The following is a 14997-nucleotide window of genomic DNA, read 5'->3' as shown; positions in this document are numbered from 1 at the left end:
AGGGAAGGGGGTGGAGGTTGTGAGGGAGGGAAGGGGTGGAGGTTGTGAGGGAGATCAGAGTGAGGGGAGGGAAGGGGATTGAGGTTGTGATGGAGGGAAGGGGATGGAGGTTGTGAAGGAGGGAAGGGGATGGAGGTTGTGAAGGAGGGAAGGGGTGGAGGTTGTGAGGGAGGGAAGGGGTGGAGGTTGTGAGGGAGATCAGAGTGAGGGGAGGGATGGGGATGGAGCTTGTGAGGGAGATCGGAGTAAGGGGGAGGGAAGGGGATGGAGGTTGTGAAGGAGGGAAGGGGATGGAGGTTGTGAGGGAGGGAAGGGGATGGAGGCTGTGAGGGAGATCGGAGTAAGGGGGAGGGAAGGGGATGGAGGTTGTGAAGGAGGGAAGGGGATGGAGGTTGTGAAGGAGGGAAGCGGTTGAAGGTTGTGAAGGTGTGAACGGGAGGGAGGTTGTGAGGGAGGGAACGGGATGGAGGCTGTGAGGGGGGGGCGGGAAGGGGATGGAGGTTGTGAAGGAGGGAAGGGGATGGAGGTTGTGAGGGAGGGAAGGGGATGGAGGCTGTGAGGGAGATCGGAGTAAGGGGGCGGAAGGGGATGGAGGTTGTGAAGGAGGGAAGGGGATGGAGGTTGTGAAGGAGGGAAGGGGATGGAGGTTGTGAGGGAGGGAAGGGGATGGAGGCTGTGAGGGAGATCGGAGTAAGGGGGAGGGAAGGGGATGGAGGTTGTGAAGGAGGGAAGGGGATGGAGGTTGTGAGGGAGGGAAGGGGATGGAGGTTGTGAAGGAGGGAAGGGGATGGAGGTTGTGAGGGAGGGAAGGGGGTGGAGGTTGTGAGGGAGATCAGAGTGAGGGGAGGGAAGGGGATTGAGGTTGTGATGGAGGGAAGGGGATGGAGGTTGTGAAGGAGGGAAGGGGATGGAGGTTGTGAAGGAGGGAAGGGGGTGGAGGTTGTGAGGGAGGGAAGGGGGTGGAGGTTGTGAGGGAGATCAGAGTGAGGGGAGGGATGGGGATGGAGCTTGTGAGGGAGATCGGAGTAAGGGGGAGGGAAGGGGATGGAGGTTGTGAAGGAGGGAAGGGGATGGAGGTTGTGAGGGAGGGAAGGGGATGGAGGCTGTGAGGGAGATCGGAGTAAGGGGGAGGGAAGGGGATGGAGGTTGTGAAGGAGGGAAGGGGATGGAGGTTGTGAAGGAGGGAAGGGGGTGGAGGTTGTGAGGGAGGGAAGGGGGTGGAGGTTGTGAGGGAGATCAGAGTGAGGGGAGGGAAGGGGATTGAGGTTGTGATGGAGGGAAGGGGATGGAGGTTGTGAAGGAGGGAAGGGGATGGAGGTTGTGAAGGAGGGAAGGGGGTGGAGGTTGTGAGGGAGGGAAGGGGTGGAGGTTGTGAGGGAGATCAGAGTGAGGGGAGGGATGGGGATGGAGCTTGTGAGGGAGATCGGAGTAAGGGGGAGGGAAGGGGATGGAGGTTGTGAAGGAGGGAAGGGGATGGAGGTTGTGAGGGAGGGAAGGGGATGGAGGCTGTGAGGGAGATCGGAGTAAGGGGGAGGGAAGGGGATGCAGGAAGTGAATGAGTGAAGGGCATGGAGGTTGTGAAGCAGGGAAGGGGATGGCGGTTGTGAAGGAGGGAAGGGGATGGAGGTTGTGAGGGAGGGAAGGGGATGGAGGCTGTGAGGGAGATCGGAGTAAGGGGGAGGGAAGGGGATGGAGGTTGTGAAGGAGGGAAGGGGATGGAGGTTGTGAGGGAGGGAAGGGGATGGAGGTTGTGAAGGAGGGAAGGGGATGGAGGTTGTGAAGGAGGGAAGGGGATGGAGGTTGTGAGGGAGATCGCAGTAAGGGGGAGGGAAGGGGTGGAGGTTGTGAGGGAGATCAGAGTGAGGGGAGGGAAGGGGATTGAGGTTATGAAGACGCTCGGAGTGAGGGGGAGGGAAGGGGATGGAGGTTGTGAAGGAGGGAAGGGGATGGAGGTTGTGAGGGAGGGAAGGGGATGGAGGCTGTGAGGGAGATCGGAGTAAGGGGGAGGGAAGGGGATGGAGGTTGTGAAGGAGGGAAGGGGATGGAGGTTGTGAAGGAGGGAAGGGGATGGAGGTTGTGAAGGAGGGAAGGGGATGGAGGTTGTGAGGGAGGGAAGGGGATGGAGGTTGTGAGGGAGGGAAGGGGATGGAGGCTTTGAGGGAGATCGGAGTTAGGGGGAGGGAAGGGGATGGAGGTTGTGAGGGAGGGAAGGGGTGGAGGTTGTGAAGGAGGGAAGGGGATGGAGCTTGTCAACGAGCCCAGGGGATGGAGGTTGTGAGGGAAATCGCAGTAAGGGGGAGGGAAGGGGGTGGAGGTTGTGAGGGAGATCAGAGTGAGGGGAGGGAAGGGGATTGAGGTTATGAAGACGCTCGGAGTGAGGGGAGGGAAGGGGATTGAGGTTATGAGGAAGATCAGAGTGAGGGGAGGGAAGGGGATGAGATTGTCTGAATCATGGGGAGTACGCAGATTCCCCCCTATTTGCGTACTGGATAAATAGATTTCACGGAATGCCACGTACGTTTTTACTGAAAAGTGATTTTCTATGAATATGCCAAAAGTAGACGATTTGTTGTGTAAATTTTGAAAACTTGTCTAAATAAAAGGTAGTCGGTTTTGAATAGTGAAAAAAGAAGAAAACTGCGCCGGAAGTATTTGTTTCCCATGATCCTTTGCGCCGGACGGAAGCTCAGCTCGCGCCGAGGATGGCGGAACAAGGTGAGGGAGTCCCGGCTGGGTCGATCAGAGTCACCGTTAAAACTCCCAAATCGAAGGAGGATTTCGTGATCGATGAAAACGCCACAGTGAAGGAGGTGAGATCTTGTTCTGATGATCATTTCGAGCTTATTCTGTCGCTCACTTTCGCTCTCGGCACCTTCGGGCCTGTTTGAGGCCTCGCCGGGTGATGTTGCGAATCTTCGTGCACTCGGCTTGTCTTGCCCGTCCGATGCGGAGCGCGTGTGCGGGTACATCGTGTGTGTGTGTTTGTGTGTGCCTTGGGTTGTGGTTAGTGGTGCCTATTTACCCATTTTGATGATGTTTGTTTTTTGTGTTTTTTTTTTAATGAGGAGGCTCCATGACAGTCGGATTGGAATGATGTGGAGTCGAGTTGCGCTGCGATCCCACTCGATGTGTGAAATTCCCGCCCTTGGTGACCGGTTTGGGTGGAATATTTTAATCTGTATCCGGAAACAATTTCGCGCTTTGTTTGGTTAATTCCGCGAATCTCATTTCGTAATTGGTATTTGGTCCAAGTTAATGATTCACTGAACGTGGAGTGGGTCACTTGGTGATTCGTGCGCGAAGTTTGCGATCGGTGGATGTGGGGGTTCGTGGTGGATGTGGGTGTGCGTGGTTCACGGTGGATGTGGGTGTGCGTGGTTCACGGTGGATGTGGGTGTGCGTGGTTCACGGTGGATGTGGGTGTGCGTGGTTCACGGTGGATGTGGGTGTGCGTGGTTCACGGTGGATGTGGGTGTGCGTGGTTCATTGTGGATGTGGGGGTGCGTGGTTCACGGTGGATGTGGGTGTGCGTGGTTCACGGTGGATGTGGGTGTGCGTGGTTCACGGTGGATGTGGGTGTGCGTGGTTCACGGTGGATGTGGGGGGGTTCACGGTGGATGTGGGTGTGCGTGGTTCACGGTGGATGTGGGTGTGCGTGGTTCATTGTGGATGTGGGGTGCGTGGTTCACGGTGGATGTGGGGGTGCGCGGTGGATGTGGGGGGTTCACGGTGGATGTGGGGATGCATTGTGGATGTGGTGGTTCACTGTGGATGTGGGGGGTGGGGTTCACGGTGGATGTGGTGGTTCACGGTGGATGTGGGGGTGCGCGGTGGATGTGGGGGTGCGCGGTGGATGTGGGGGTGCGCGGTGGATGTGGGGGTGCGCGGTGGATGTGGGGGTGCGTGGTGCGCGGTGGATGTGGGGGTGCGCGGTGGATGTGGGGGTGCGTGGTGCGCGGTGGATGTGGGGGTGCGTGGTGCGCGGTGGATGTGGGGGTGCGTGGTGCGCGGTGGATGTGAGGGTGCGTGGTGCGCGGTGGATGTGGGGGTGCGTGGTGCGCGGTGGATGTGGGGGTGCGTGGTTCACTGTGGATGTGGGGGTGCGTGGTTCACGGTGGATGTGGGGCTGCCCGGTTCACGGTGGATGTGGGGCTGCCCGGTTCACGGTGGATGTGGGGCTGCCCGGTTCACGGTGGATGTGGGGCTGCCCGGTTCACGGTGGATGTGGGGCTGCCCGGTTCACGGTGGATGTGGGGCTGCCCGGTTCACGGTGCGTAGTTCACGGTGGATGTGGGGCTGCCCGGTTCACGGTGCGTGGTTCACGGTGGATGTGGGGTTGCGCGGTTCACGGTACATTTGGAGGTGCGTTGATCGAGGTGCTTTCTCCACCATTCGAACAATCCTTCGCTGCAATGTTCGATCAAATTTTCTCTTGCGGCCTCATCCAGGGAGGTTGGCTACAGTGCCATGGGCCTTAAACTTCATGATAACATTGTGTACGGTGGACACAGGAACATCAAGGTCTCTGGAGATGGACTTGTAGCCTTGAGATTGTCCACGCTTGGCTACAATCTTGTGTCTCAACTCCTCAGACAATTCTCTGGTTTTATTTCTTTTCTCCATATTCATTGCGGTACACGCAGTGACACAAAACAGCAGAATGACTCCTTTTCTCTATTCAAACTGGTTGAATGAATGATTTTTATATTGCAGGCACCTGCAAATCACCACAGGTGAGTTCAATTCCAAAGTAAATGAGAATCACCTGCTTCAAATCCAAATATTTCTAAAAGGTGCCAATCATATTGTCCAGGCTATTTTAGGATTTGTATGTGGAATAAGTTTGTGATTTTTTTTTCAACTTTTTTACCTCCACCACCGAAGGTGAAGGAGGTTATGTTTTCACCCCTTTCTTCGTGTCTGTCTTTCTGTGTACAGGGTGTCGCAAAAAGTTGGGGACGGATTTGGATAAAACTTGGTGGACAGGTTGGGTGTGTGACAAGGACGAGTTGATTTGATTTTGATGAAGATTTGGATCCGGATCTGAATAGGAGAATTATTTAATCTTAAAAGTGATTCTTCACCATTGAGAGATCGGGCCAAAAACTATATCATGCTGTTTAGCATATTTCAAAAATGTATTGGGCCCGATATGTTCCCGTGGATCAGGCATTACGTGGCGGAGGTATGCGCTCCATCGAGTGCTCTTCTCGTTTGTTTTGTTCAACTGCACACCAAAGAAATACAGTATGTGGACACCAAAATATTTTTTTTAATTTCAACTATTTTCTGGAAGAAATTGTGCATCATTTGAAAAAAGTGCAAGGGTGCCAATATTTTTGGCCACAACTGTATATGGGGGTTGGGGGTGGGTACTTTGTGAAATACCTTGTACTGTAGAACCCTGCTATCTGTCATTTCACAAACGAGTTATTGCAGAACATTTCCATGATAGATCCAATAATTCCCCGCACTAACATCCATTGGATGGAAGACCAGTAGTGACCAGGTGTCGCACACCACAATGCATGCATGCATTGTTGAACTTGATGCCACCTCGTCCTGTGCAGTGTTGCCCTGTATTTTTATGTTTGTGTACTTTACCGTGGTAATTGTTTAACGATGAGTGGTAAACGAAGCGGTGACGAAAAGGGTGAACCTGCACATAAGTGGCAACGCAGTCGTGTAACTCTGGATCTGGAATTCGACGTCGTGACATGAATAATAATGGTGAATGACTAGCCGATATCGCTCGCTATCTTGGCTTGCAATCGCCGACTGTTCAAAATATTTTAAAGAACGCCGACGAGATCCTGAAGATAGGCCAGGAAATGCTTCAGCACTCTAATATCAAGATAACTCCTCAGCAAAGCGAGGTGATTAAAAAAAAAAAAAACCATTGAGAGGATGCTCTCCACCTGGCTGAATCACTTCAACAAAACGAAGACACCCATCAGCCTTGGTGTCGTACAGGAGAAGGTCGTTAGATTGTCCGAAGACATCCGCAAGGAGTGGGGAGAGAACCTGCAGACAGTTCTTCTGGCTTCAAGGCTTCAAGGCTTCAAGGCTTCAAAGGATCGGTTTTTACTTTCCTCTTCGGCGGCAATGCGAATGGGCACACGAAACTTAAGCCATTGCTCATCTACCATCGTGAGAATCCTCGTCCAATGTAACGCGATACAAAATGCCGTCTTCCTGTCACTTGGAAATCTCGCAGGAAGCCCCGAATTATGAGACAAGTTATTCGTGAATGGTTTATGAACTACTTTGTGCCAGAAATGAAAATTTATTGTGAAAAGTACAATCTCAATTTCAAGATTCTCTTGATCCATGGTCCCCCCCAAGATCTTCAAAAGACAGTGGTGGGCGTCTGGGGTGGTGACTGTGATTGCGGAGTTTGTAACGGTTATGGTGATGTGGTTGAAACATTGTGGCGGTTATGGTGAGGTGAGGTGAGCGAGCTTGAATGGATGTAGAGATTTTTATGAGGCCGTTGTGATGGTTATAGGAATGCTTGTAGCGTTGTAATTTGAGTCTGGAGAAGATCTGAGGTGATGGTCGGTTTGGGGTTTGGGCAGCATCTGCTAATGAGCTGTCTTTTGCTACTATGCCGCTATGGCGTGCATGGTTGCGTGAAGAGCACATCATGTGTGCAGCAAAGTAAATAAAATGGATGAAGGATAGAAATGGAGACCTGCCTAAAAGCCCTCACAGCACATTTTGTCCCATAAACCCACGAGACATAAGGGAAGGGCTCTCAAAAACAAATGCAAATGAAATAACTTACTCGCAGCCGCTATATGTTGCGTGCCGTAGCCTCGGAGTGCTGGCTTCGCAGAACCACAACAATATGATATTCCACTATCAATATTCCACTAACAATATGAACCACTAACAGCATATTGTTTGATGGCTTCCTGGGGGGAAAATAAATCCCCCAGGCAGTGTCTTAGCACAAGATGTGATCGAGGCCTGAGGAGTGAGGTCCAATCATCTGGTTTTATTTATTTATTGAGTTATTTTTGGAATCCAAACATAGCCCTTGACCTTCCTCTGGATGAAAGAAAAGGCTGTGCAAAGTTTGGTTGCACTGGTTCCTGCAGGGTGCGAATGCACTCGCCTCAAATGAGGAAAGTTTTGCAGTGCGTCTTGGAAGAAACGAGAACACAGTGAGCAGGTATCGCAGTGGGTGCAGCTGGTAACCCTGGTAACCTTATTCCATTTCACCAGCTCGCATTTCCGATCCATGCTTGATGCACCTCCGAAGTACTGCTCGGGAGTCAAGGTGATGTTGTGTAAGCTCACCTGGGAAACGGATTTCGGCACGTTTTGCGCCAACCGCCGAATGGAAGATCACCAAAGTTTTCCATGCAAACGAACCACCTCCAGGCACGTACCTCCTTCCACGTAGCTTCTTCAGCCCCCATCCTGCCCCCTCTTTCGAGACTCGCCATAGCTTTGCTTTCCGAAATTTCCATTCAGTATTTCATGCTGGTTTCCCATTCGATGATCCATCGCTCAGTTGTATCAGTTTCAATTTGTCATTGCAACTTGTGATGCGATGTGAATGGTGCACAAAAATGATGTCAAAAACGATTTTCAGGGGGATTTAAAAAATTTTTTCGAAGAGGGTAAAGCGTGTAGAATGTCTAAAAGGTGTCTTGCAGTTTTTATCCCCCGCCACGTGGCGGAAGGGGGATATTGTTGTCACCCAGGGCGTCCGGCTGTCCGTCCGTCCGTCCGTCAACATTTATAGCTGTGAGTACGATAACTCATAAACTGTTCGCAATATCGATTTGAAATTTGGGTCACACATGTACCACCTGAAAAGGAAGAACCCTATTGATTTTGGGCGTGACCGGATCCAAGATGGCCGACTGGGGCGGCCATCTTGAAAAAAATGTTTTTTGTAATAAATGGAAAACCGCTCATCTGATTTCATTTATTTTTGGTTACTACGTTCCTCACCCCTGGGGAACTTTTTTGAGATGATGACCAAATGGTGTCTTGTTTCCAATTCACCTCCCTCATTACCTGGAATATGTATGACCTTTTTCATTCAATGGTGGGGGATTCCCCATCTCTGATGGTATATATTTTTTTCCTTTTGCTTTCACAATTTTTTTTCAAAACTGTTGATGCAAAACTCAAAACCACCAACTCTGTTTACAAAAGCTAGTTAGACATGCGAAACTCCAAACTTATGTCCAGTTTTATTGAGACATCTTTCAAAAAAAACCACAAACTTTTCATCAAAGCAAGAACTTTTAATGAAATGACGAGATCTCATTCATTTAATCATCAAAACAAGATGAAACGAGAAGGGCACTCGTTCGAGTGCGTACCTCTGCCGAGCTGATTCGTTTAAGTTTTGTATTCCACTGATAGGCTGGATCTGGATTCAGACTTGAACTAAAATTTTATCAACCTGTTCTTGTCACCAAACCAACTTGTCCATCAAGTTTCATCCTAACGCATCCATAACTTTTTGAGATATATCAGGATATGTCGTTTTTGGCCCAATCTCTCAATGGTGAAAAATCATTTTAAAAGTTCTCGGATTCAGATCTTCACCAAAATCGAATTTTCGTCCGTGTCACATACCCAAGCTCTCCACCAAATTTCGTCCTAATCTGTCCATAGCTTTGAGACATCCTGTTCACAAACAAACAGACAGGCAGACCAGGGGTGAAAATGTAACCTCCATTCACTTTCGGTGGCAGAGGTTATATTATTGTTGTGGATCCGGGGTGGCGGGATTCTCACCCAACTCACCTGACACCCGCATGCAGACAAGACAGACAGACACCATGCAGACAAGACAGAGTACTTGGTGATGTTTCATGGACGAGAGGAAAGTGTCAAAATCACGATTGTCGCTCGTAACAAGCCGATGTCCATGGATTTGAGCCCCCAGCTCGAACACGCCGCGTGCCGAAATGGCGGTCACCCTTTTGTCGCAGACCTCACGCACGCACTCTCGCGAGGTCGACTGCACCAGAGCGAAAGATCCACGGTGGTATGCTCCAGCTGGCTTATCACAAGGTCCAGCATACAAATCCAGGCCTGGCCTGTTCACCAGACAAGGCCAAATCGAAGTGTTTGGGCTCCGGCAGGCGGATCGACAAACGTGTTGAGGACCTTCTCATGAAAGTCGATCGCCTACTCGACGTGCGGGCAGCCTCTGGTTGTTTCTCCTGCCTCCTTCACGAAGCAGATTCCTTCACGGGCGGGGCCTATCGTCCGGAGAGGGGAGGAAGAAGAAGCCCTTGGCACACCACCACTGTACGAACAATAAACATGCATCCTACACCTCCCGACACATGTAACGTCCATTTACCGAACAGCCTCGCTAAACATGCATTTAATGGGGGATCTGAGCTAATCCTATATTTAGTAGTCTACTAAGGGCCATTTCCGTAACAATATCATCACTACCAAATAACTAAAACACAGTATATCCTTCTGTCAAACAACTTAGTAACTTATAATGGCAAAATTGATTTTTACGTTGCTGTACTGGGAATAGAAATAGGAAAAAACAAGAGTACCGCTGGTCTTGAAGCTCACTTGGATCAGGGGCAACAGTCACTCAAACCCCCCACAAACTCCCTGAGACCCTGAAATTTTTTTAATGCCGTGAACAAACTTTGGTACTTCAAGGGTGATTAAGGTTGTGTTCAAGTTTCATTGAAATTCTATTTTGGGGAGTTAACCCCCTCTCCCCTCCCCCCCGTAGACCCTCTTCATGAGCACATATTTTGATGTGGCCGATACACTTTGGTGCATCATGAATGAAAGAATGTTGTCAAGTTTCATCAAAATCGTGTGTATAGTTTCGGAGGAGATAGCAAATGCCTATTTTGGGGGTCAAATATAGATACTTCGTGTTGGCTTCATGGTTAGGGTGGTGGGCTTGAGATCCGAGGATTCTGAGTGTTCAAATCCCTCTCGGCTGTTGCATTAATACCAGGTGGGGTTGACTCTGCCTGTCATCCTTCCGAGGTCGGCAAAATGAGTGCCAGCTTGTGGGTATCCTGTGTCGGAGTGGCGACCCGTCCAGGATTGTGCCGAATAGCCCAGGAGACTGCTTTGGCAGCACCAACACTCTGCACAGAGAATGGTAACAATGGATGGATGGAAACTCCCCCCCCCACCCACTTCCTTCCACCGTAGACCCCTTTAATTAGTGCAGATTTTGATGTGGTCAATACATCTTCATTAGGCTTCAGATATGAAGCTTGTGGTCAAGTTTCCATCAAAATCATTTGTTTGGTCCAAGCGATACTGACTGACTCACTCACTCACTCGCTCGCTCACTCACTCACTCACTGATGGACACTGCTCGATCGCAAGCTCACCTGACTAAGGTCTAGGTGAGTGAAAAATGTAATCGGTACAGTAAAATAAACATGAATTATTCTTGTAACCCCATCAACCTTGTTGATCTTGACATATGTATACGTATTGTTGCGGTCCGGTGGCGAGAACGACCGCTAGGTGGGGAAAGTTACGTCGATTCCCACCGGACTCTCCGGAAATGTAGGCCGTCGCTCACGGATAACTCCGTGAGGCAGCGGGTTGCTTAACTGACCGTGGACGCCAATACCTCCACGCATAGCATAGGGTCTTTTTGTCTTGAACCAATTTACCTAATTAACTACGCGGTGTCGTCTACCGAGGAACCACGCCCTCGGCACGTCTTGCTCAAACCGGGTCACTCTACCGACTGCGGTAGAGTTCCAACTACCGACTACCAACTCCGGTTCGGGTGCAGTCGGGCGGAACTGTCAAAGCCGTGCCGGCCCGGATGAACAGATTAACGGGAACAAAGACCTGGCTAAAACTCAGATCCAAACCATGCTGGACCAATGAAAGAAAGGACGGAAACGAACTGGGAACATTTCTACAATTGTTTTATTTACAGCAAGAAGGACACAGCCAGCTTATCGCGGATATGCAGGAGATTTACAATGATCGAAAACACTTATGCAGTTGTACTTAGCAGACGGCGCCACACACACAGACGAAAATAAAACCCATGTGAATTCCAAGGAACCGCGCAGCCAGGGTGAGAGACGAGCTGGGGTCGCGGCTCGGCTGGGTACCTGCACGTTGGAGGGAGGGGTGCTCCGTGGTGCAGCACCTGCCAATGGTCGTGCAGCTCGGCCCGCAGTCACGCGTGGGGCTCGTGTCCGCGGAGGAACCCGAGCGGAGCGGAGTCCCAGGGTGGGGATCAGGGTTGCGGATAGGATCCAGTGAGAGATCCGATCAAGGTCGGGTGTCCTCGGTTGTTATCGGAATCGACCAGACGGATGGCTCCACCAATGAAGAACGGCCATGCACCACCACCCATAGACTCGTGAAAAAGCTCTCAGTCTGTCAGTCCTCCTCGTACACCGAACTCGACTCCAGCAAATGCAGAACTGAACTGAGCCTTTTGACTGAACTCCAACGAATGCGCATCTCAGAGGGTCCCTTCATAGTCATCGACCTCCCTCAGCGGGGCGGAACCTTGGTCAAAACTGACGTCACTGTCTGCCCTGATTGGACGTGGCTCCCATGGGTCCACCCTTTCTGGGCGGTGCCTCGGCCAGGCACCGGTGAGGCCCGCCCACTCCACGCGTTTTTGGGGTAGGTGAATGACGGTGCAGCCACACTGCGTACGTTTGGGGAAGCCGAGAAGGAACTGGAACAGCGAACGTGGAGATTTTGCCTCGGAAAAACGAGTCTCTGTAGACAGCGGGTGGACAGTGATACTCTGGCTAGCGAACCGAGGCTGCAAGCGCTAGTAAGGTACGGTGGTTCCATAAGAGGGGAAATAAAATGATTTATTAACATAACTAAAAAAACATCGCAACGCACCCCTTCGATTTCCCACTACACACAAGGAGGGGTTCTGTCTCCCCATATACTTAATGGCATAACTAACTTCGGGTTACCTGTATGTTTGAATGCATACGGTTCCTAGAACCGTAACGGTATGTATGTATGTATGTATATATACAGTGGGGAGAACAAGTATTTGATACACTGCCGATTTTGCAGGTTTTCCCACTTACAAAGCACGTAGAGGTCTGTAATTTTTATCATAGGTACACTTCAACTGTGAAAGACGGAATCTAAAACAAAAATCCTGAAAATCGCATTGTATGATTTTTAAATAATTAATTTGCATTTTATTGCATGAAATAAGTATTTGATACATCAGAAAAACAGAACTTAATATTTGGTACAGAAACCTTTGTTTGCAATTACAGAGATCAGATGTTTCCTGTAGTTCTGAACCAAATTTGCACAGACTGCAGCAGGGATTTTGGCCCACTCCTCCATTCAGATCTTCTCCAGATCCTTCAGGTTTCGGGGCTGTCGCTTGGCAACACAGACTTTCAGCTCCCTCCAAAGATTTTCCATTGGGTTCAGGTCTGGAGACTGGCAAGGCCACTCCAGGACCTTGAGATGCTTCTTACCGAGCCACTCCTTAGTTGCCCTGGCTGTGTGTTTCGGGTCGTTGTCATGCTGGAAGACCCAGCCACGCCCCATCTTCAATGCTCTTGTTGAGGGAAGGAGGTTGTTGGCCAAGATCTCATGATACATGGCCCCATCCATCCTCCCCTCTATACTGTGCAGTCGTCCTGTCCCCTTTGCAGAAAAGCATCCTCAAAAAATGGTGTTTCCACCTCCATGCTTCACGGTTGGGATGGTGTTCTTGGGGTTGTACTCATCCTTCTTCTTCCTCCAAACACGGCGAGTGGAGTTCAAACCAAAAAGCTCTATTTTGGTCTCATCAGACCACATGACCTTCTCCCATTCATCCTCTGGATCATCCAGATGGTCATTGGCAAACTTCAGACGGGCCTGGACATGCGCTGGCTTGAGCAGAGGGACCTTGCGTGTGCTGCAGGATTTTAATCCATGACGGCGTCGTGTGTTACTTATGGTTTTCTTTGATACTGTGGTCCCAGCTCTCTTCAGGTCATTGACCAGGTCCTGCCGTGTCGTTCTGGGCTGATCCCTCACCTTTCTCATGATCATTGAGGCTCCGTGAGGTGAGATCTTGCATGGAGCCCCAGACCGAGGGAGATTGACTGTTAACTTGAACTTCTTCCATTTTCTAATAATTGCGCCAACAGTTGTCGCCTTCTCACCAAGCTGCTTGCCTATTGTCCTGTAGCCCATCCCAGCCTTGTGCAAGTCTACAATTTTGTCCCTGATGTCCTCAGACAGCTCTCTGGTCTTGCCCATTGTGGAGTGGTTGGAGTCTGATTGCTTGAGTGTGGACAGCTGTGTTTTATGCAGATAACGAGTTCAAACAGGTGCAGTTAATACAGGTAATGAGTGGAGAATGGGAGGGCTTCTTAAAGACAAAACTAACAGGTCTGTGAGAGCCGGAATTCTTACTGGTTGGGAGGTGATCAAATACTTATTTCATGCAATAAAATGCAAATTAATTATTTAAAAATCATACAATGTGATTTTCAGGATTTTTGTTTTAGATTCCGTCTTTCACAGTTGAAGTGTACCGATGATAAAAAATTACAGACCTCTACGAGCTTTGCAAGTGGGAAAACCTGCAAAATCGGCAGTGTATCAAATACTTGTTCTCCCCACTGTATGTATATGTATATATATATGTATATATATATGTATATATATATATATATATATATATATATATATATATATATATATATATATATATATATATATATATATATATATATATATATAGATATCACCCAACGAATGTTTTCCTGTGGAATGTATCTCGGAGAAAAACTCCAGCATGGCGAATCCAGGCTTGACACTGCTCTAAAGTGATGTCATTGCATGCCTCGTCCAACGCTTCCAGCGGGGTAGCATGTTGAAGAGGGCTCCGATCATAAACCTTCCATTCCAGGTGGAGAAAAAATCCTTTATTGGGTTAAAGAAAGGGGGTATGATGGCAAATACGGTGGTCGAGATTGCTGGTGTCCAGCAAACTGAGCTTGCACCACTAATTCCGTTCTGTATTTTAAAATATTAATTTCCACTTTGTTTTCGATTTTCGACTGGTGTTCACAATGTGCTTCTTCTTCGTCATTCTCATCATCTTCTTTTTCTTCACAACATACCTTTTTGTGTTTTTCGCCAGACATAAGTATGTCAAATGCAGACCTCATGGGTCTGACATCTTGTGTGTCTTGACCACATTGGCACTTTAAGTGAAAAAAAAAAAGCAACACCGAATGTCTGCACGCCAGCCATGACTTCTGTCAAATTCGGGAATGGCTATCCAGGGTCCATTTTCCCGATTTTGAACAAGACACCATCGATGTGTCCCAGGTGGGTTGTGCGATGTTTTTAAAATGTTGATCAAACTTTCTGACCCCTGAACTGAAATAAACAGCTGCTGATTTTTCTCTGAGACCACGGCGGTCAACAATGGCAGAGTAATGTCATGCACAGCGGATATCAAATGGCCTCATACTCGTACTAACCCTAACCCTAACTCGAATCAGCCCACAGTCGACCCTCGTAAATAAATAAATACGGAAACTCAACTTTTTTCTTTTTCTTTTTTTTACGCCTCACCGCGTGATCAAGAACCTTCTTGAGTCAGTTTTTTGGCGGCAGATTCGCTACGTCGGCACATCACGCACAGGACAAGCCTGTCCAAGGGATTATCCACTCTAACTCTGAATTGAATAAATATTTGAACTGACATTTTGTGTTCCTTTCATCTTTGTTTTGGCATTCTGCATCAAGTGGAGTGGTCAATGTTCAATTAATCACATGTTGTCCAGTGTTCAGAGCTTGTATGGACAGGGCAGGTACTTAGGGTGCAGAAAACAAAATTCTAACTTGAGCACATTTGCTGAACACCCAAGTGTATGTGTCCAGCAATGAGAGTATGGATTGGGTAAGGTAACACTCCCCTCTGCATGTTGATGACCATTTGCCTGATGTCACGCAGATGGCTATGTACATCAGACTTCAGCATGACCACTTTGTTGT

The 14997-nt window shown here is 49.2% G+C and overlaps 1 protein-coding gene across 1 annotated transcript in view; it reads left to right on the top strand.

Annotated features, from left to right (window-relative positions):
* Positions 1-2651: 2651 nt before the first annotated feature.
* Positions 2652-14997, top strand: part of LOC147022316 (ubiquilin-1-like) — a 50521-nt gene continuing 38175 nt past the window's right edge. Inside the window, exon 1 of the mRNA XM_085893085.1 lies at positions 2652-2810. Coding sequence (XP_085749211.1) covers positions 2703-2810 — 108 coding nt within the window. The 5' untranslated portion in view covers positions 2652-2702. The remainder of the gene's footprint in view (positions 2811-14997) is intronic.

Source organism: Eptatretus burgeri, chromosome 8 (assembly GCF_056783735.1).
Source record: "Eptatretus burgeri isolate ZD-2024b chromosome 8, Ebu_testis_v1, whole genome shotgun sequence".
Lineage (NCBI taxonomy): Eukaryota > Metazoa > Chordata > Myxini > Myxiniformes > Myxinidae > Eptatretus > Eptatretus burgeri.
The sequence above is the reverse complement of the archived record's forward strand: the minus strand, read 5'-3'. Positions and strand labels throughout refer to the sequence as shown.